The 22,436-nt window shown below is 54.7% G+C and overlaps 2 protein-coding genes across 5 annotated transcripts in view; one reads left to right on the forward strand and one right to left on the reverse strand.

The window, feature by feature from the left end:
* Window positions 1–4,519, forward strand: part of STX18 (syntaxin 18) — a 120,617-nt gene extending 116,098 nt beyond the window's left edge. For all 3 annotated transcript variants that reach the window (XM_057704430.1, XM_057704429.1, XM_057704431.1), the window contains exons 9-11: window positions 863–932; window positions 2,538–2,618; window positions 3,323–4,519. In XM_057704430.1, coding sequence (XP_057560413.1) covers window positions 863–932; window positions 2,538–2,618; window positions 3,323–3,418 — 247 coding nt within the window. In that variant the 3' untranslated portion in view covers window positions 3,419–4,519. The remainder of the gene's footprint in view (window positions 1–862; window positions 933–2,537; window positions 2,619–3,322) is intronic.
* Window positions 4,520–4,605: 86 nt separating this feature from the next.
* The window catches only part of NSG1 (neuronal vesicle trafficking associated 1), a 30,164-nt gene continuing 12,333 nt past the window's right edge, over window positions 4,606–22,436 (reverse strand). Inside the window, exons 4-5 of one of the 2 annotated variants that reach the window (XM_057704432.1) lie at window positions 11,999–12,109; window positions 4,606–6,054 (exon numbers count right to left, since the gene is read on the reverse strand). In XM_057704432.1, coding sequence (XP_057560415.1) covers window positions 5,854–6,054; window positions 11,999–12,109 — 312 coding nt within the window. In that variant the 3' untranslated portion in view covers window positions 4,606–5,853. The remainder of the gene's footprint in view (window positions 6,055–11,998; window positions 12,110–22,436) is intronic. The other variant, XM_057704434.1, reaches the window with a different exon arrangement.

Below are 22,436 nucleotides of genomic sequence, written 5' to 3' on the forward strand. Positions count from 1 at the left end.
TCTGGTGCCCAGGCATCCACATGTGGCCCTTGGGCCAAATGTAGCCCCCTGCCCCGAGCCATTTCGGGGGTCAAGGAAACTACCTGAATTCACTGACTCCCCTCAACCTGTGGGCCTGTGAGGCTACCCCCACGGGCTGCTCTGCGGCTCCCAGGTGCTGCTGCCCCGTCCAAGAGGTCGGCTTGTGACGGCAGATGACACCAAATGTAGGGAGCGCCGCCTCGTGGGGGCTGTGTAATTGCCTCTAGTTATTCGAAGATGAAAGGGGGGCCTTGTGAGGGACAGCGGACAGAGGGAAACCCTGCGGATGGCTCCGCGGGGGTCTGGCTGATCCCTCACCAGAGGGATGAGCCGTGCAGAAGGCCCCTGGCCGTGGCCCACATGAGCACGGTGGCCGGCACTCAGGCCTGATGCCCTGGGGATGTCAGGAGCATTTGGAATGGACGCCCTGAAGCCCTTGTTGCATCGTGGCCCCTTCCCAAACGAAGGTGCGTCCTGACACTGAACCTGCGCAGCCCTGGGGACTCTCGGAGCGCAGGCATTCCCCTCTGAAACCGCCCCAGGCCCCTCTCCCCTGGCCCCATGCACTGACTCAGGAGGCCGGGCCCCGGGAGTCAGCTTATGCAGGGGGAGGAGGTCTCCAAACAGTCCAGTACGCCCCAGTAAGCTGAGGGATGTTGAAGGGGAACCAGTAAGGGGAGTGACCCTTCCTCTGCCAGTGTTCTCCTTCCCTGAGCCTGACGTGGCGTCCCCTCCCTCTCATGCCCTCACTGGGAAGAGACAGCTTCTTTAGAAATATGTGACACTGCTGTTAAGATCACCACGTACTAATAGTTGACGTGTAATCTATTTTTTTATGAAGGCAAATCGAAGGGAAAGTAGTTGAAATTTCCAGACTCCAAGAGATATTCACAGAGAAGGTTTTACAACAGGTAAAAAAAATATATAGCTGTTTTAAGTTTTAGTTTAAAAAGGGGGATATGTGGAGACCTCGGGACATTTCTTCTGAGGTCGTCGGGCCCCTGCAGCTGTGTGCCCAGAGCCCCCCCTTGCCCAGGAGCAGCCTTTGCAGTCGGGGCAGCTCTCCACGCACCCCAGCCCTGTGCAGCGGCGCACATGGGTGAGGGAGGCAGCTAGGTCCTGGTTCTGGATGCCTTTGGGGAAGCTGGGGAGCCTCTCTGAGCTCCAGTTTTTTCATCTGTAAAATGGAGTGACCCTTGCACAGTTGTTGTAAGGCTCAGACATAACCTGCGGAAAGCACCCAGCACCATGCCTGATGGTGTAGCTTTTCAGTCAGTGGTGTTACAAGCTGAGACCCGGCTCTCTCAAATGCCGGGTCCCTGCCACCTCAGGTGTCCTGTCCTCACAGGAAATGTGATTGTCCTCATAAGTGGATTTTCATGTCATTTCTACTTGCCTACAGTTCTGAAATTCTTCCAGCCACTAACTTGTAAAAGTTTCAGACACCTGATAAATTTTCCCTGTTGCTTTTAGTATCTACAGACTGGCAGGGTTTGAAAGACAAAATTCTTTTTCTGCATTGTGTTAAACTGGGCTACTCGGCTTAAGATACTCCATTCAGAAAATGTCCCCTAAACCACACAGCCAGAGTCAACTCATTGCAAATCGGGTACACAAGGTGGTTCAGATTCACAGGAGTTGCGCTTTCACTAGCGCATTGCAGAGACTGTCCTAGCATGCATCCGCTCAGCCTTCACTCAGAAGCCTGATGGCCATCAGCTCAGGCGCCTGACACAGAAACAGCTCAATCACGTCTCCCTCTCAGAGCACCTACTTGTCCTTAGAGGCAGCAAGGCGTGTGGGAGGGGCTCAGAGCCCAGGTGGGGTCACACAGATGGCCCCCACCTGGTTCCCCCTCACGCTTCACCTCCTCGTGAGACCTGCGGCTCTCCTGAGCCCCTCCCCCTCTGCCCAGTGGGGCTGAGGTCACCCATGTCACTCTCAGGGCTGGTGAATAGGATCTAGGCCCCCTCGGGCTCTCAGTCCTGGACCCGGAACCCTTGTTATTTGTGGGCGTGGCTGTGGCAGGCCTGGGCAATGCCCTCCTTCGTGAGCGCGGCCGGAGCCACCGGCCAGGGGACCTTCACGATAGCAGAGCTTCCGTGCAGCCCAAGTGCTTCTGCTCCTACACTCAGCCCAGCCACTGAGAAGCACTGAGTGCTGTTCACATTTGATTCTCGAATGGGGGCTGGTTCCTGGTTGGGAAGCACCAGTCCTGGAATTCTGTCCGCTGGGTGGACGGGAAGGCGGCGAGCAGGGGTGGAGGGAGCCCAGGCACCGGGTCCAGTCACAGTCCTGCCGCTGGGTGCTGTGTGAGTTTGGGCAAGTTTTTAAGCATCTCTGAGTCTTGAGTTTCCCTTCTGTAAATGGGAGTGGTGCCCGCCTGTCCAGTGCTCTGCGGGTTCACGTGTGGAAAACCCCAGCCCTTAGTAAGTGGTAGCTGCTGTGTCTATTGTGATGTATATTCCGGGGTGGAGGCGGCGGCTGTATTTATCTACTGTTCTTTTCCCCAACAGGAAGCTGAGATTGATAACATTCACCAGTTAGTAGTAGGAGCAACTGAGAATATCAAGGAGGGCAATGAGGACATCAGAGAGGTGGGTACTCTTTGGGCCCCGCGTCTGATTTGGAGGGGCGCTGGGTCCGGGCAGTAGTGTTTGCCTCCTGGGACCACATGCACAGGGCGGGTCCCAGGACTGTGCACTGGATGGGCCCGTTCCATCCCGCCAAGCCCAGGGCCCTGCTCACTGCCCTGCAGAGGAGCTGTCCGCGGTGCTGGGGGTCGCTCCCTAAGTCCAGGCTGGGCGCCACTGGAGACGCTTGTTGGGCCCCCACCAAGGACCAGAGCCCTGGTCACTGTTTACAGGGCCACCACCGTAGACTCTGTTGACTGGACTTTATTTTCTGAGTGCAGTCCTCAGGTTTGGGTTGATGTGGGACCATTCTTGGGGCACCACTGCCATCACACTACTAGGAAGCCCACGCCAGGGTAGTGGACACACGCTCTGAGCCTGTCTATGCGGGTTTAACCCTGGGGTGGACGTGAGCCATCTTTTCCTGGAAGAACTTTGCGGGAGCTCCACATGATGCCAGCCAGAGAGGGAAGTACAACCCACTTGTCAAACAGATTTTAAACCCACTTTTTGGTTTTGCTTAATGCTTAAGCCATCTGTGCAAGATAAACCCAGGCTTGAGCAGTCCACACAGTTACAGCCCTGCAGGGAGGGTGCATGCAGACACATGTGGCAGGTGAGGGCCTTTCAACCCAAACCCCCTGTGCCCCCCACTCCCGCCCCGCCAGGCCATCAAGAACAACGCCGGCTTCCGTGTGTGGGTGCTCTTCTTCCTGGTGATGTGCTCCTTCTCCCTGCTCTTCCTCGACTGGTATGACAGCTAGGTGGCTGCACCCGGCAGACAGCGTGCTGGGTGCACTGTCGTGGCCCCCGGCATTGGAGCCATTGGTGGGGAGGGGGCGCTGAGATATGTACTCACAAAAGGGACACCCCGACTTGTGGTTTTAAGCCCACTTAGTAGCTGAAAAAGAAAACACAACTGAAAGTGGTCTGCGTCACAATTCTGAGGCCAGAGGGAAGGAACCGGGAGGGCGATTATTCCTGCACCTGAGGGGGCTGCTGTGGGGGGGCTGACCTGGGGAGGGGGCACAGAGGGCCTCCTGCTCCGCGAACATCTCAGGCTCCTCTAAAGGAGGCGCCGGCCCGGCCCGGCCCTCTGGCGGCAGCAGGAAGAGCGCTGGTCAGTAGCGCCTCACAGCAGGTGACCATTTGTTTCCTGTGGCTTTTTGTCTGCCTGAGCCAACCAGTACACAGACTCACTGTGCGGTAGAAAAGACAGCTCGCCCTCACCCTGTGAGTCTAATAAATACAGCTACAGCCACTTGATGTACTGTTGGTGGGTCTGAGGTTAGAAAGTCAGTGTGTGCCCACCTGCCTCCTGTCCAGGAAGAAGTGTGGGGATGGGGCCCGGCTCCTCCCAGAAGTGCTGCCCCCAGCACTTTCCTGACTGGTGGGCCGGGGGCGGGGAAGGCCTGATTTCCTGCCACTGGGGCCCACGGAGCTCCGTCCAAAGAAGCACTGGGGCCCCTGCGCCCACCCGAGCCCCAGGAATTGGGAATGCCTGCTTGTGCTCGGAGGCATGAGGCCTCTGCGGCCACGTCTGTGTGGGCCCCGGGGGTGGCTTCGAGGGCTCTGCACAGACAGTCTGGGGAGCACCACAGGGATCCTTGGGTTCTTTATTTGCACAGAGTGAAAATGTCAAAAGTTACATGTGAAAGAGCTTACAGTCAATAAAACACGTCTTCTAGAAAATACAGACAAGGTTGCCTGGGCACTGCGTGGGCATGGGCTGGGGTTTGCTGGCAGATGACGTCTCCACGCAGGGGGAGCTTTGGCACATAGTTATTGCTCTTACGCTTCACAGCGTTCGCGACTCTCCATGCCCACCCACTGCTCCGAGGTCGTGGTCACTGTAACACCCTTGATAATAAAATACACCGAATGTTTTGGAAGCACATTTCAGGGAACAGTAATGGAGTTGGCCATGAGCACCATGCTTGTTCGCAATAGATCTTGCACTATTTGTCATTTATTTTTGATCTAAAAAAAACAGTGAAACTTGACATGTCCACCAGAAACAACACATTCAAATAACATGGAAGAAAATGTCCGTGAATGTCTTTTCTCTATTTAATCGTCTTACACACTTAGTTTATCTAACTGGCAATTTTGTAAACATATACTTTAATGTCAAGATTCAGGTTGAAACATAATAGTCTTACAAAGATTGTAATTGAAAATGTCATAATTGGACGTGCAAGCTGTGACGCCAGCCCCCCTCCCAGCCTCTCCTGCCTGTTTCTTACATCAAAGGAGTTACATCTGTCCCACAAAATAAAAATTAAAATAGCCTTGGCTTACCAGCAGTTACACTTTCACTTTTCCCACCCAGCTCATTGTTTTAAAACTAACTTCCTAATACAGCTGTCGGTGCAAACTTATTCGTAACAGACATGAACAAAAGGGCCAGCAGGTTTCATTCCTACTCAGCCCATCACAGAGCAGCCGGACTACCTACAAGGAGACGGGTTCTGCATCCTGTCTGGTCCCCTCTTCCCGGAGTCCGCACCTAACTTGCTCTGACCTGGTCCACATGCGTTGAGGGAAACGGCTCCTGCACCCAGCGGGCGCCCTCTGTGCCCACGGCAGTGGCCCCTGCCCGGGCCACCTTGCTGCAGCGCCCGCGCACTCAGGAGTGAGCACAGGGGAGGGGAGGGCACAGCTGTGACCTGATGGCATCTCCCCTTCCCTCCGCTGTTCACTGTGGTGCGTCTTGACCATCGGCACTGTTGCCATGGACGGGAGGCGGGAAGAAACGTGAAGTACAGCTTGCTCTTAGCAAAGCGAGGGAATCACTCTAGATATGGCTATGGAGTCAGGTTTGCAAACAGCAAGGTGATTTAAAAAAAACAAAAATCAGTCCCACAAAATGCATTATTTATCTGAAGTCCAAACCCCTTGCATATCCAGTGTAAATTTATTTTTTGACAGCATCCAATAAATCCCAGTAAAGTCGCTAAATTAAGATTCCTTAGCATGGAAAGTGGTGTCAGAGCTCTTTAAGCACTGCTGGTATGCACTTGATTTTATGCCCGTGGCTGGTCTGCGGCAAGTTGTATTTGCAAAGCAGCGTTAGCAAACAAGAAGCAGTTGCACCATACGAGTAACCTCTAAATTATCAGTAATTATATTTAATGAAATGTCCCTCAGAGTCCCTTTGTTACCTTCAAGTAACACGGTAAGGAACTTGCCCACCTCGCTAAGCGGACTTCTCAGCGGCCTCAGTCTCCTGCTCTGAGAGCTTCTCTTCCGACAGAACCGACATCCATGGCGACACGGAGCGGGTGATGCTCTGCTTGGCCAGGTTGTAGTGGTTGATGACTGTGTAAAACTTCTCCCGAGCGCTGGGGTCTTGCTCCGCATAGTAGCTTTCCAAGCCTTCGGGGATGCACTGGGTGTCCTGAAAGACAGGCGGCCCCTGAGACGCATGCACCGATGCAGGAGGGAGGCCCGTGAGTCCCCAGGTAACACCCAACCCCGGGTCCCCGAGCACCTCCCTGGGCTTGGGGGAACTCAGAGACGAGCGGCACTGATGGCGCTGTTAACGGGATGGACGTCTGTACAAGGCCATGGCGATGGGGCTCGACACAGCGGGCCTTCCTGCTCCTTTAAAGATCTTACACTACTTGTCACTTATCTTAAATCTATTAGAAAACAACAGAACTTTTGACGTGTCCACCAGAAGCAACATATTCAAACAGTGAAGGAAGGGAAGTCAGAAAGGCTCCTGTGAGCTGGGTTGGGGGCTGGGGCCACTTGAGGCAAAGGCGCTGGGCCTCAGGGCAGGAGGATGGGGACACAGTCACCAGGGAGAGTTTTAAACCCCCAGATTCCCAGCCTCTCCCACAAGGTCCGGCTCAGCACCCCCAAGCAGCATCTCCACCATGGTCACCTCGCTGGCAAGAGCACAGCTGGAATTCCACAAGCTCCTGGGGCCCAGCAAGACACCCGGCTGCTCAAAGTGCTTCTCTGCCTCCCTGGGTGCGCCCAGCGTGGAGACCATGACAGGGTCTCTGATGGTCACCAGGATGGCCAGTGGTGGCTACTGTCCCATGGACGTGGACGTAGACACCGGCCTGGGACGCATGGAGGGGCCTCCTCTGGGAGCCCTGTCCCTGTCCGACCTGGGTTTCCTCAGCCTTGGGAAGCTAAAGGCAGGTTAGTTCTGTCTCCCTGTTAAGGGGCTGCTCCTTGGGGTCTTCCTGCAGACCCGAGGTCCACGGCCACGTCCCGGCCCTGCCACCACACTGGTTTCTCCCAGGCTCCTCCAAGTGCCTTCCAGGCACGATCTCTCACTGTGAGCTGGGATCCATTAGTCCCATTTCATAGACGCCGCAAGTGAGATCCAGAGAGGGTAAGGGACCACAGGGTGGGAACGAAGCTCCAGCTTGGGCCTCTGCTCAGCATGCTCCAGACACCACCCTGCCACCTGCAAAGCTGCCGATGGTGACTGCTCAGCTTGAAGGCAGAACAGTGAGAAACAAGGCAGTGAGGTCCCCCTGGGGCACTGAAGCAGGACTGTATCCCCTGGCAGCTTCAAGTTCAGCCAGCGTTCCTCAGGCCCGAGCCTGGCATGCCCGTCCCAGCTTGGCCCTCAGCATCCGCAGAGGCGGGGGTGGTGGCACTCCGTCTGCAGGGCTCAGGGCGGTGCGGGGGGCTGGGCTGGGCTGGGGGGGTGTTGCTGCCCTGGAGGAGCCGCTGGGGCCAGGACCAGGGGAACCCAGTGAATGCCACGGCCTCTGTGAGGCCCTCTTTGGGCACTGGGCGGTCACGTCACCCTCTGGACCTGGAGGCCTCCCCACTGTGCAGGTCCATTTGCCTGGTGTCAGGAGCAGCCACGCAGGGCTGAACAGGTGATGTGTGGAGGAGAGAAGGGACCACATCTCGGTCTTAGAAAACCTCCCATTTGAGCTGATTCAGAGGCCTGACCAACTATGACCCGGGGCTCCTGTTCTAAAGGAAGCAAGCTCCCTCTCCACCCAGATGTCTTTACACGGGACACCGGCCCTGTGTCTGCATAAAGGGATGTCAGCCTGAGGTTAACAGGCTCTCCCACAGGTGGGCTGCCCAGCAGGTGCAGAGTCAGTGCCCATCAGCCCTTCCCTCAGGGCGTGGGGTCCACAGGCCCGGCCCAGTCTGTCCTCAGCACAGAAATGGGCCAGGCACCGGGGATACCACACTGAACCTGGCCCTGCAGCCCTGTGCCCGCCACTCAGGATCCAGCTCTGCTGCTCCCACGAGGAAGGGGCAGATGTGGCCGCCCAGCAGAGGTGACAGCCTGGTGTGGTTGTTGGCAGATGCCTGGTACAGCCCTGGCCCACCTGGCTCTGTTTCATCACTGATGGGTCTGGGAAGATGGCAGGTGGTGAAGGATGGGACGTGGTTTGGGGGCGGGGGAGGGAGGTTAGAGGGCTCTGGTATCTGGCAGAGGTTTATAAATAAGTTGAATCTGACAGGAAATCCATCCGCCTCTGTTCCCTGAGCCGGGGCCTGTGGCCCAGGCAGGCACCATGGGTATATCCATGTTGGGGCTGCTGTAGCTACTGCCTCTCCTCAGAGATACGTGACTCACTGCTGCTAGTTTAGTGAAGATGGAAGGGAAAATAATAAACACATGCTTTCCCCCGCAGCCCCGATACCGCCCTGCCCCACGGAGACTTGGTCTCCATACCAGCTCATTGACCCTGAGATACAGATTAGAAACACCTGCAGCTACTTCCAGGCGAGAAACGACAGAGGGACGCGGCGTGTTTACGGCCCAGCACCGCCCTGTACAGTGTGTCTGTGGGCCAAGGCCGGCAGGCGCTGCAGGCACAGCTCATGTTCCAGGCCAAGTTCATGTTCTCTCTGAGCCTCAGTTCCCTCGTCTACAGAAAAGGGCTGATGAGTCACCGCCCAGGCTGCTGTGAGCACTGCAGCCGAAAAGATTAAAAGCCGACGGGCACCGCTGAGGTCATGCCCTTCTCTCATCGGCGTCCTGACGCGGTCCACACCTGGACATCGGGAGCAGGGACACTGCACGGGCCAACTGTCTCTTCAGCCCAGGGCCCGCCCTGCAGGTGAACTGGCCTCTGTCCAGCGGGCCAGCGGCCACCCTCCTCCCCCACTTGCACCACCACCTCCCCTTCACTCTGGCCTTGCCACCAGCCCAGGGTCCAGCAAGACCTTCTGAAGCCACCAACACCTGCTGGGCAGCGAGTGACTCTGCTCCAGGTTGGGATGGGCCTCCAGAAGGGGTGGGGTAGCCCCGCCCTCCAGGCACCCAGGCCAGAGAGGACAGACGGTCCCTGCTGCTGACCACACAACGAGACTGCGAGACAGGGAAGCTGGGGAGGCACCGCAGGTGGGGTGCTGGCGGCGGGCGAGACCCTGGGGGAAGAGGGCTTCCGTGGGGCGCGTGGGAGAGGCATGAGGTGGGGGCTCCGGGGAAGCTGCAACCTGGCCCCCTGCTGGGGCTGGAGAGACCCTAGGAGAGCCACATGTCAGCCGCGGGTGGGCTCGGGGAGGTCACAGAGCCTCTAACATGAAATGATAACTGGACGGGTGAGGGAGCCCAGGAAAGTGTCCCAACAGCCCTGGCCCACGGTCCAAGAGGCCTGGCTGTGAGACCTCACACGCACGCTCCCCGAGAGGAGGTCAGGCTACAAGAAGCACCCAGTGTAAACACCTTGTGGGGTCTGGGGCGGTTTCCTCCCGTTGTGTTTAAGACCTTCCTATAATATGCATCTGGTGACTTCATGGTTAAAAAAAAAAACACACACACACAAACCCAGGAGTGTCCCCAGCCCACATCTGCCTTTTTTAAACCCCCTCGGGACCCTCCTCAGCGTGGGGCCACCTGAGGAGGCTGGTCAGCGCATCCCAGAAGCTCGGGCACCTGTGCCCATCAGCCCTTCCCTCGGGGCCCCGGGTCAGCAGGTCCGGCCCAGTCTGTCCTCAGCACAAGCCCCGCCCACAGCAGGTCCACACCCGTGCCCCCGTCTCATTCAGATCCCAGCCCAGACGAGCCCTGTGCTCCCCCAGGAAGAGGTGGCCGCAGGCACTCAGTCACCCTGTACTCCTTCTTTCCTAACTCTTGGCAGCATCCACGTCGTCTGGACATCTGTCTGCTGGCTTGCCGCTGGCACGTGAGCTCCGCGGGCAGGCACCTGACACATCCTGTCCCCCCGCGGCATGCCCGGCATCCCTCCACACAACAGGAGGCAGCACTTAATAAATACACGCTGAACAATGAAGGACGTGCAGGGTGTGACCTTGGGTACGACGTCACTGTACTCAATTTCCTGTTGGTAAAAGGAGGTCTAACAGCATCTATTCCACAGGGTTTCTGGGAGCATCAGAGATCTTAGTTAAAAGCCCTTTGTAAACTGTCGGGTGGTGGCATGTGACGCACATGTACAAACAGGCAGAAAGGAGAGAGGAAGGGGACACACCCTCACACCTTCCTTTCTCCAGCCTTAGCCCGAGGGCAGAGGGATACAGACCAGCAGCTCCCCCGCCCTCCCAGTGGTGTTCTCCAGGAAGGACACCACCCATTAGATGCCAGTGGAAAATGCCAAGTCCCCAGACACAGTCTCTCAGGGGTTCTAAATTCCCAAGGCTGGCTGTGCACCAGAACCACCTGCAGAGCCTTTTAAACATGTACACACCTGCCTGTTCAACGCTGCGGTGAGTCCGAGGACGGGGCCTCATCTCCCTGACTCTACCTGGACCAGGTTAGCTAGCAGAACCTGGCCTTGCAGGACCAGGGAGGCAGTTTGGGCCCGCCCCTCCTCTGCCTCAGGTGCAGAGAGAAGGATCCCAGAAGGAAGGCCGGCATCCTCCTGAGGGGTGGGGCCGCAGGTATGTGAGCAGTCCACCTGGATGGGGACTCCAGTCTCCAGGAAGAGGTCCTCCATGCACCCAGGTTCCATCAGTGCACGGCTCCTGCGTCCCCTTGGCTTCTTCTTGACCTCAGGTCTTCCCCTCCTGCCCAGCCTTGTCTCCCAGATTCACTCCGGCTCCATCCTCAGCACCCAGACCAGTCCAGACCCTCAGCTCTTCCTTAGTTTCCTGCAGCAGCCTCCTGGGCCATCTCACTGCCTCCTGTCACTACTCCCATCCCATCTGCGGCCTCCCAGGCCACCCGAGTGACCACCCCATCACTTGCCCTCCTCCCGGGGCCTCTGGCCGGCACTCCAGTCTGCCCACAGCCGGCTCCTTCCCCACACGGGCCACGTAGGGACCGGCCCAGCCGGCACCTGTGCGCGACTCCTCCCTCAGCCCACCTGGCTCAGCCCCGCTGGCCTCCAGCATCGGCTTGTGTGCTGCCCTCCTCGAAGCCCCCAGCCCTCTGGATCAGCCTCCTTTAAACCATGGTGTCTCCTGAGCCTCCAAACAGACCATAAGCTCGTCCAGCCCCAGCCCTGGGGTGCACCAGGGCTGGTGGAAGGGGCAGCTGGGGAGCTTCCCCCTGCCCGGACACGCTTCCCTGGGTCCCTACACGGCACCCTCACGGGCCTCCTACATGATGGACACAAAACGCCCACCAGCTGAGTGCAGAAGGGCTCACGGGTCAGAGGCCCTGAAGCAGTGGAAGGAGGAACCCGTACAAAGGCCCCGTGTCCCTCACATCAGCAGCACCCACACCCCAGCCACCCAGTGACCACGGGCGCCCAGGCTTGTTCTGCTCGTGCCCAGTACCACACACGGCCGCGTCCTGCTTTCATTTCAGCAGCACCAAATCCTGGAATTAACTGTGTTTTCCTCTTCACACTGGCTCTGGAGAGTTCAGAACCACACGGGGGCCCTGATGCTGAGTGTACGGGACACAAGAGCAAGTCCACGGCCAGTGCATGTCACCTCCTCCTACTTCTCCTCCCTTCACCCCCCTCCCCTCCCTTATTTTTCTCCCTTTAGTCCTGCGACCCATGTGTCTGCTTCTCTGCCACTTGCAGGCTCTGGGGAAGAAGGAGGCGGGTCAGCAAAGCGAGCGTCAAGTGTGGCGAGCCCACCGGCGTGGTGGGCAGACGAGGGACATGCGGTCGGGGGGCTCAGGTCGCCCGGCCCTCCTCCCAAACCCCCGAGTGGTGGCACGGGTCTTCGTCTCCCACGACCTCAGCTTCCCGGAGTGTCCCCCTCCTTACTCACTGCTCCCGCAGGGGATGTGCTGGTCCTGCGGACGGGAGCTTCCCTCCCGCAGGCCCCACCGCGGCCCCTTCCCTGCCCACAGGGTCCCCACGAGGAGCTCCCACCAGGCCCCCTCGCCACTCCAGCCACTCTCGCCCTGTCCCTCAAGTGCCCTGAGTCAAGTGGGGGGATGAGGTGTAAAGGCATCAGAGCCCCGGGGGCTGAGGGGGGCTTACCTTGAGGACAAAGCCATCGGGGCAGGCGCGGTCATACTTGTACACCTTGTAGACGACCAGGAAGACAACACAGGTGAGGAAGGCCAGGGCAAAGAGGACCAGCACGGACACCTGTGGGTGGGAGCGGGGCTGTAAGGATGGCTGACGGGGCAGACGTGTAGACACACACAGTTATACACACACCCAGACACGCACGCACACACACATAGAAACACATACACAGAGACAGATGCACAGCCACACGTGTACACTCAGGACGGAGCACTGCTGTACACAGGGACTGTCTCTGGAAGGAGGCACAGAACACAGAACCAGGAGGCCTCTGGGGACGAGAGGTCAGCAGTCACTTTACACTGGACAATTTTTGTACCATTTCATTTTTTATCACATCCATGCATCACCTTCATTTTAAATTAGTCATTTCTAGCATCCCAGGCCCTGTGTAGAGAGCTCAGGGTACCGACACAATCAGGCCTAGGGGACACTGGACACACAGCCGTGGGTGCGGACTGCCCTTTTGATGCTGCCAGTCACCATGGTGACGCATCAGCCACCGGCTAATCAGCTGTTCCAGAGGTGCCCCCGAGCCCCAGACACTAGCCCAGCCCTTGAGCTGGGACCAGCTGAGCAGGCCAGACAGACCCTCCCAGGCCCCGATCACCTCCACTCTGGATGGTATCCTGCGTGTCCAGTGAGAGCCTGCCCCTGCCCCAGAGGGCGGTCCCCATGAGCGTGGGGACTTGGCTTTCTGCACTGCGTCTGCGGGGCACCCAGCACAGCATGGCTGGACCATAGGACAAGCCCAGTAATGTCTGCAGGTGACGCGTGACAGCCCATGAGCGAAGCGGGCTGGCGTTGGGAGACCTTCCCCGATGCAGGGCCTGGGGCGCAGGGGACAAAATGACTCTGCATCTGGGCCTCAAAGGTGCTCCCTGGCTGCTGGCAGCCGCCGGGCAGGGGTGAGAGCGTGTCCCAGACTGAAGGGGATGCAGTGGCCCCGAGGGTCAGGTCGGGAGGTGTGGCCGGCAGCAGCACCCAGGCCCCCGGGCCCAGCCCCACTGCTCCCTCCCTTCTCCCCGCAGGGTCACCCTGGCCACCAGCCACATCTGCCTCAGCTGCGAGTCCCCACCTCCAACCCTCCCCACCCCGTCATCCAGCTCAGGCTCACTGCAGCCTGGGTGACACCCGTCCCCTCTACATCCTCCACCAGGGAACAGCCCCTCAGACACCCAGGCAGGCAAGAAGTCTGAGTCACCCCCAATGAGGCCCTTCCTACCCATCTCTATGTTCCGTCTGTCCCCATCATCATCTCTGTCCTCCACCCCCTCTGTTCCTCCCGTGACCCCTCACTGAGCTGTCAGGGCCATCACCCTCTCTCAGGGCCGAGCCATTCTGGCCTGTCTGGACAACCCGCCTGCATAGGGAGCCCGTGTCTGACACGGGGACACAGGGTGCAGCCACGGCTGCCTCGGGGCCCAAAGCGCCCCCAGGGAAGGTGCCATCTGGGTCCTGGTGGCGGCTACAGCACATGGACAAGGACAAGACCACCGGCCCGGGTGGGCAGCTCAGGGAAACGGCAGGGGCAGCCAAGCGTGGAGCTGGGTGATGATGGAGGCTGAATCTGCCCAGGAAGAGGAAGGGGCAGTGGCCCCAAGGGCTGCGGCAGCAGAGGGAGCAGGTGAGCACCTGCGGGGCTTTCCAACAGCAGCACCAACCCCACCAAGTGCCCGGTGCCCAGAAGGGCGGCCAGAATTTGGGTAAGTCACGCAGTTCCTCCAGGCCCAGGCTCCTGCCAGCCAATGGCAGTGAGAAGACCCAGCTCCCAGGGCTGCTGGAAGGGTCGAGGACAGCCCCTGGGCACGGGGGATGCTCTGGAAGGAAGCGTCTGCTATTGTGTGGGAACACATTCAGAAGCCTTTCTGAAACCTTGAAAATGTCACTAAAAGTAATTAAAGTATGTGGGCCGAGCAACTGGATGCAGGATGTCCTGCTTGAGCAGCGGAGGAACTAAGGGTGCTGGGCATGGAGGCCATGGGGGCATAGGCTACCATGGAAACAGAAAATTGACCCTCTCTGCAGGCGCAGCCCCTTCCTCACTTGCACACCTCATATCACCCTGTTTGGCCCCGAGGATGGCTGGTTAGCCAGAGACGGGTACGATTCCTCAGGGGAGGAACAACCTAAGACAGGCACAGTCGCAGAGGGGCCAACAGGGGTGGGGCACAGACCCTTAATCCTTCTGAGAGAGGTCTCCTGCCCCCAGGGCTGCTTTGCTCTCCATGCCCAGCTCAAATCCACACCCAGCTCAAATCCACACCCAGCTCAAATTGGACCCAGGAGGCAAACAAAGATCACTGTCCCCAGTCATGTGAGGCCTTTGTTTACTTCAAAGATAACCTTGATTATGGGATGAAACTGGGAGTGTTAGACCCTTAGGCTATGCCGAGATCTCTCAATAAAAGCAATGTGGGATCAATCAGCGAGGCTCTTGATCCTAGAGGTCTTGAGTCCCCCGGTCCCATCTTTCTCTTAAATCTGTGTCTGTGTTTCTTTAAGCTTGCGGCACCCGTCACTCGCCCCGAGTCGCAGGGCTGGTCTCGGCACTATTGTCGCTGCAGCTGTCACCAAGGCCATTCCCTCACTCACTCAGGTCACGTGGCTGAAGGTACAGAGCTGGGCTCTCAGCCCCGGCCACACAGCCTCCCCCATGCCCGCTGCCCTCTCCTACCTGAGCACCCTCCCCACATTCACCAGCTACGGCTCACCCCAATCTGCCCCGCCTGGGGCCCAGCTACCTGCTGGCGGCCCCTGGGGGCAGCAAGGGCCGCTTCAGCAATTCTTTCCACAGTCTAGAACAGCAGGGTTGTCCATAGGGAGAGCTGTATTTAGAATAACTGGCCTCCTTCGTAACCCTTTATATTCTATTTTGGGCATTTGAAAATATTATTCCAAGAAGAGGTCCATGGCACACAACAGGTTAAGAAGCCCTGTTAGACTATAGGGTCCCTCAATAAAATATCAGCAAAATGAATTCAACTACTCATTAACAAATACATGCACCGTGATCATGTGGGATTCATTCCATGGTTGCAAGGATGGTTCAACATCTGCAAAGTCAATGTAACACATCACATTAATAAAATGAAGGATAAAAATCACAGTCATCTCAATAAATGCAGAAAAAGCATCTGACAAAATCCAACAGGCATTTATGATGAAAATTCTCAACAAAGTAGGTATAGAGGGAATGAACATAATAAAGGCCATATATGACAAGCCCACAGCTAACAGCATACTCAATGGTGAAAAGCTGAAAGTTTTCCTTTAAGATCAGGAACAAGAAAGAGATGCCCACTCTTGCCAATTCTATTCAACCTAGTACTACAAATCCTACCCAGAGCAATTAGGCAAGAAAAAGAAATAAAAGGCATCCAAATCTGAGAAGAAGAAGTAAAACTCTTACAATTTGCAAATGACAAATAACTATAGAAAACCCTAAAGACTCCACCAAATAACTGTTATAACTCATCAAAAAACTAAAGTTGCAGGATACAAAATCAACATACAAAAATCTGTTGATTTCTACACACTAATAAATGAACTATCAGAAGAGTAATTAAGAAAACAATCCCACTACAGTTGCATCCCCAAAATAAAATGTCTAGGAATAAATTTAACCAAGGCAGTGAAAGACCTGTACACTGAAAACTATAAGACACTGATGAAAGAAATTGAAGACACAAATAAATGGAAAGATATTCTGTGCTCATGCATTAGAAGAATTAATATTGTTAAAATGTCCATACTACCACTACCCAAAGCAATCTACAGATTCAATGCAATGCCTATGAAAATTCCATATTCATTTTTCACCGAAATAGAAAAACAATCCTCAAATTTGTGTGGAACCATAAAAGAGACAAAGCAATCTTGATAAAGAAGAAGAAAATTAGAGGCATCATGTACCCTGATTTCAAACTACATTACAAAGCTACAGTAATCAAAACAGTATGGTATTGGCATAAAAACAGACACATAGATCAATGGAACAGAAAAGAGAGCCCATAAAAAACCCACATGTGTATGATCAATTCATATATGACAAAAGAGCCAAGAATATAAAATGGGGAAAGGACAGTCTCTTCAATAAATGGTGCTGGGAAAACTGGATAGCTACATGGAAAAGAATAAAATTCAAGCACTATCTAACACCATACACAAACATTAACCCAAGATGGATTAAAGACTTGAACATAAGACCTGAAACTGTAAAACTGCTAGAAGAAAACATAGGTGCCAAGCTCCTTGACATGGGTCTTGGCATTTTGTATTTGGCACCAAAAGCAAAAGCAACACAAGCAAAAATAAACAAGTGGGACTACATCAAACTAAAAAGCTTCTGCACAGCAAAGGAAATCATCAACAAAATTAAAAAGCAACGTACTGAATGGGAGGAAATATTTGTAAGTCATATATCTGATAAGGGGTTAATATATAAAATATATAAAGAACTCACATGATCCTAGAGCAAAAAACCAAACGATCCAACTAAAAAATGGGCAGAAGAACTGGATAGGTGTTTTTCCAAAGAAGACATACAGATGGCCAATGGGTACAAGAAAAGGTGCTCAGCATCATTAATCACCAGGAAAAAGCAAATCAAAAGCACGAGTCATCCCCTCACACCTATTAAAATGGCTATTTTCAAAAAGACAAGAAATAATAAGTGCTGGCAAGGACAGGGAAAAAAGGGAACCCCGTACCGTACACTGTTGGTGGGGATGTCAATTGGTGCAGCCACTATAGAGACCAGTATAGAGATTTCTCAAAAAATTAAAAACAGAACTACCATATGATTCAGCAATCCCACTTCTGGATATTTATCTGAGGGAAATGAAAACACTAACTTGAAGAGATATCTGCACCCCCCATGTTTACTGTAGCATTATTTACAACAGCCAAGATACAGAAGCAACCTAAGTGTCCACTGATGGATGAATGGATCAAGATGTGGCATATATTTTCCATGGAATACTATTCAGCCATAAAAAGAAGAAAATCTTGCCATTTACAACAACATAGGTGGACCTTGAGGGCATTATGTGAAGTGAAGTAAGTCAGACCAAGAAAGACAAATACTGTTCAATTTCACTTATATGTGGAATCTTAAAAAAAAAAAAAAAAGGCAAAACTGAGCTCATATATACAGACAACATGGTGGTACCAGAGGTGGGGGGAGAGGGGGATGGAGCAAGGGGCAAAGGGGGTCAAAAGGTACAAACTTCCAATTAAAGACAAAGAAGTCATGAGGACATAGTGTACAGCATGGTGACTATAGTTAATAATACTGTGTTGCATATCTGCAAGTTACGAAGAGAGTAGTTCTTAAAAGTTCTCATCACAAGAAAAAAAAATGTGTAACTGTGTGTGGTGACAGATGTTAACTAGACTTACAGTGTGATCATTTCTCGGTACACACAAATGCTGAATCAGTCTGTTGCACACTTGAAACTAGTAGAATGCTATATGTCAATTACATCTCGACTTTTTAAAAAAGGATACGATCTCAAGTCCTGGAGGGACATGCATCCTTAAACCTTTCCCTTGAATTGGAAGCCACATGGAGTTTGGTTCACAGCGCCCCATCTGCTTAGATGTAAAAATAACCCCCTTCTCTCCGAGGAGCTGTGGGGAAGCACCTCCTTGGGGCGCTCCTCCTGGGACCTGGCCTGGGCCTCACCCAGGATTCCTGGGCCTCATGGCCAAGGAGCTCACAGAACCGAGAGATGAGAACACGACGGTGCCCAGAACAGCCGATGAAGAGGACAAAGGAATAAATCCCAGAGAGTCAAGAGGAGCCATGGGGTGTGGCAACCCACTCCCACCCTCGCCCACCAGCCTCGGGCTATCCCACTCCCCCGCCCCATGCCTCTGCAAACGCCAAACCTCTCCAGAATCCCAGAGTCTGCTCAGACCTGGGAAGCACCCTGTGGGGGGTGGGGGGAGAGATGTGGGTTTGCAATTCACCACATGGCATGGTGTCCCCTGTGGTCACCACGGCCTGAGAAGCGAGCCTTTCCAGGAGGATCTTCAGCTGGCTCAGAACTGGATCCTGGCTCTCTCATCTGCCACCCGCGGGACGAGCAGGTCACCTGTGCATCTCATCTCTGAGAAGGGAACAAGGCTTCATACTTTACGTATTTATCAAGAGAATGACAAGTGATCAAGGGCTTGAGAGCATGCTGTCGGCCCCACATGCTGGGCCCCCCGGTCACGGGTGGAGTGTACGCCCCCACCACCCAAAAATACGGCAGTCCGAACCCTGGTGCCTGTGAAGGTGACCTTATTTAGAAATAGGGTCATTGCCACTATGATTAAATTCACTGAGGGCATTCAGGTGGGCCCTAATCCGGTATGACTGTGTCATGAAAAGGGCACATTTGGACACAGAAGTGCACACACAGGCCCACGTGAAGACGGAGGATGGAGTGATGCACCTACAAGCCATGGAAAGCCAGGGACCACCGGCAACCCACCCCCACCCCCACCTCCCCCACCCCAGGAACCAGGAAGAGGCAGGGAAGGATCCTCCCCTAGCAGCTTCAGAGGGAGCACGGCCCTGCCGACGTCTCGATCTTGGACTTCTGGCCGCCAGAACCGTCAGACGATACATCTTCGCTGTTGAAGCTCCCCAGTCGATGTACTTTGCAGCGGCAGTCCTAGCAAACTAACGCAGCCCCTAACACCAAGGCTGTTTTAGGCCCTGAGTGGTCAGGACTGGCTCGCCTCCCCTGAAAGTCACTCTTGTCCCTTCCCCAGCATGGCCAGACTGGTGGCCTGCCCTCCTCCTCACCATTCGAAGCCTTGGCCGGGCCCACTGCCTCCAGGAGGGCTCTGGAATGTCCCAGCCTCTCTGGACACAGAGAACACAGGCATCACCCCGTAACCCAGCATCTACCACTTCCCGAGTCAGGTGAAGTGAAAGTCTGTCCCAGTTTGGAGAGTTTCATGAACCTCCCTCACCTTCAGCCCCGTGAGATAACTAGGAATATTCCAGAACAGAGTGTGAAATCACTTAGCCAGACATACCTGTTTCCTCCAGGCCCTAAGAGTACCCTCGGGCTTTCTCTACACGGACAGGTCACGGCTGTAAGCACCCTGGAGAGACCCAACTGCCCGAGGCTCCATCTTTCAACCAGTTGCGAAAGGCTCTGGCCAAGAGGCAAACCACCCATCCACTGCCCAACGTGTGTCAAGGGCCCTGGGTTCCAGGCCTGCTGGGCCACCACATGCAGTGACTCCGGAAAAGGCATCCACCCCTGACCGTCGGTCCCCTCTCGGCTGTGAAGGGGGAGCACCCACATTTACAGTGGCACGTCCAGGAGACCCAGGCCAGGTCCCCAAGGGAGGCAGAGCAGCCCCTCGCTGAACAACATGAACCCCACTCCTGCAGGCCTGTGGCCTCAGAGCAAGGAAGATGCCTGGAGATCATCAAACCAGCACCTTCTTGTACACGTGACAGAGGCCCAGCCACTGAAAAGGCAGCACCTTCAAGTGGAAACAACGGGACACCCAGGGGGCCAAAGAGCCGGGGTGCACACAAGAGGAGGGGCAGCCGCCACCCATCGCAGTGACCCAAGCCGAGCACAGAAGAGGCCCCGACCGTGCTGTGTATGAGAATCACAGGAGCCTCCACGTATCCCGATACCCAGACCCCAGGTTGGGAGCAAATCCAGGCATCAGTATGTGAGCCCGCACCCCCCAACATCTGTGCACAGCCACGCTGAGAACTGTGAAGGGGAACAGAGAATCCCATTCTGCATCAAATTCCTGCAGCTGGCGGGGGAAGGGGGGGGGCCCCTGAGCTCCCACCCAGCCTTTGCCCCGTTGCTCCAAAACACCATATTATTAGTAGCTCCAGAAACTTCTGCCGACTCTCCACTATGATAGGCAGTTTAAATAAAGCTTGGACACTCCTATGACAGCACCTGCAAGGCCACGTTACTGACAGCATCTTACCAACAGGGCAACTGAGGCCCAGACGTGTAGATGACTAGGCCAAGGGAAGCTGGCTGATACCCTAGAGGTATCCACGTCCTAATCCCTGGAACCTGCATATGTCACTTAATATGGGAAAAGGGACTTTGCAGATGTAATCAAGTCAAGGATCTTGAGAGGAAAGATTATCCTGGATTATTCAGAGCGGCCCTAAGTGGAATCATGGTGTCCTTATAAGGGGGAGGCAGAGGGAGATTCTGCTGCAGAGGAGAAGGTGATGGGAAGACAGAGCAGAGAGAGATTGGAAGATGCTGTAATGCAAGCTTTGGAGATGGAGGAAGGGGCTGCAAGCCAAGGAATGTGAGGAGCGCAGCTTCAGAGGCTGCAAAAAGCCAGGAAACAGCACCCCAGAGGAAGTACAGCCAGTGAGACTGATTTAGGACCTCTGGCCTCCAGAACTATCAGAAAATGAATGTGTGACTTTAAGCCACTGAGCTGCCCCAGGAAACTAATTCACTTCCTTGCAGGCCCATCTCCCCAGGGCTGAGCCCCTGCAGGCAGGGCTGAAACTCACACAACAGGCAGAGGGAGGGGAGGAGTTGAGTGGATGCAGTTGGCAGGTGGCCCATCCCCCCGTGAGGACTTACAGGGCAACCCTCGGGTACCTGGAGCCAACCCAGAGCATCTACACATCAAATGGAACATAAATTCAGTCTTCAGAGGCACCATCTGTCTGGGTTTCATTAAGCAAATGGTCACGCACAGGAAGGAGGCAGGACCCCAGGCAACTCTGCCCTCCACTGGTCCCTAGAGGCCGGGACCTGGGTGGATGGGCAGTGCCTGAGCTCACAGCTGTCCTCTCTGGGGTGGGGCTGTGGGCCCAGAGGCCAGGGAGTCCCTTGGTTGGTGGAAGGGTGTTTCCTTAGAGGCAGGGCCGACGTCTCTGTCAGGCGCACAAAACCCAGTGTTGGGGCCCACGATGCTTTTAGTTACCCCAGAAGATGGTTTTAACTTTTGTTTAAAAACAAGAAAAAAAAAATGAATATATAATAATGAATCCAGCCTGGATTACATTCATCTTTAGTCCAAGGCAGTCATAAGGTGTTTTTTTTTTTTTTTAAGGAGGAAAGGGCCCACAAAGGCGAAAGTGCCTTGGGCCCCAAGGTCCTGCCTTCCTCCATCGACAGAATCCCCCATGGCTGGCAGATGTTCCCAGGAGATCTGATGATGGCCACCTTGGAGTGACCTTGGCCGGCAGGGTCAGCTCTGGTCTCTGCTGAGTGATGTTAACTCATCACACCTCAGGGTGAGAACCAGGAGGGGAAATGCGGGAGCAGAGGCAGACCCTACCTGTGCAGGGAGAGTGTCTAGGAGGGGGTGTCGGGTCTCTAGGGAAGGTCAGGGAGCGCTCCAGGGAAGCTCGGGAGAGGGTGTTGTTGTCAGAGGGTGAGAGAGGATGCGCTAAAGTCCCGAGGCCCCAGGACACAGAGTGTTCAGCCACTGTGGCTGGAGCATGATGCATCCTGCAGGAGACGAGACGCGAGCCAGGTGACAAAGGCCCCCATGTGCCACACCAAGAGGTGGGAACCCAGACCATTCCTGGGTGCTGTAGGATTCCAGGAGGCAGCTGCTCCTCTATTATGCCTCAAATTAGCACTTCTCACAGTGCTGGGAAGTGTCGCCAGCCACCTGAAGGACAGATCTTTGCCACCAATTTACACGTGTGTGTGCACACATGTGTGTTAGAGCACATTCTACATGTTCCCTAAATTGACATCACTTTTGCTCAGCTGTCAATAAAAGCTCTAAAGCAGGAGACAATGGGATCAAATTACAGCTACTGTACAGGGATTTGTAGTCACCGCCCCGTGTCCTCTGGCGGGTGCCCCATGGTGGCCATCACCCCCTGTTGTGGGCTTTAAGGGACAGTGTGTGGGAGCAGCGGGGGTCAGGGGAGAGCCTGGTGCAGGGTTTCCACCATGTTTGTGCCACTGACCTCTGGCAGCCACATGAAGCGTATAAATCCTTCTCAATCACGCTTAAAGTGCAAAGACATGATACATGGGAAAGAAAACCAATTATATTGAAATGTTATCAAAATATTGCAAAAACGTAGATTTGTGATATGATATATATGTGCTTCCTTATTAACACACCAAACAACAAGATCTTATAATACTGTGATTTCAAAGAAATGATAAGACTAAAAACACTTCCCAAAATCTTGGCAGTACCTGCAGTGTGATACAAACACTTGTGATTTGCATTGGTGACAGTCACAGGTATTACTTATACTACTGTAGTTGATCACCTACAGTAAAAAGTGAAAGAATGTGTACACTGCAGACTATAACACGTTGCTGAAAGAAAGTAAAGAAAACCCAAATAAATGAAACAATACCATGGATTAGAAGACAATATTGTTAAGATGGGAATACTT

The sequence above is a fragment of the Hippopotamus amphibius genome, chromosome 13 (assembly GCF_030028045.1).
Source record: "Hippopotamus amphibius kiboko isolate mHipAmp2 chromosome 13, mHipAmp2.hap2, whole genome shotgun sequence".
Classification (NCBI taxonomy): domain Eukaryota; kingdom Metazoa; phylum Chordata; class Mammalia; order Artiodactyla; family Hippopotamidae; genus Hippopotamus; species Hippopotamus amphibius.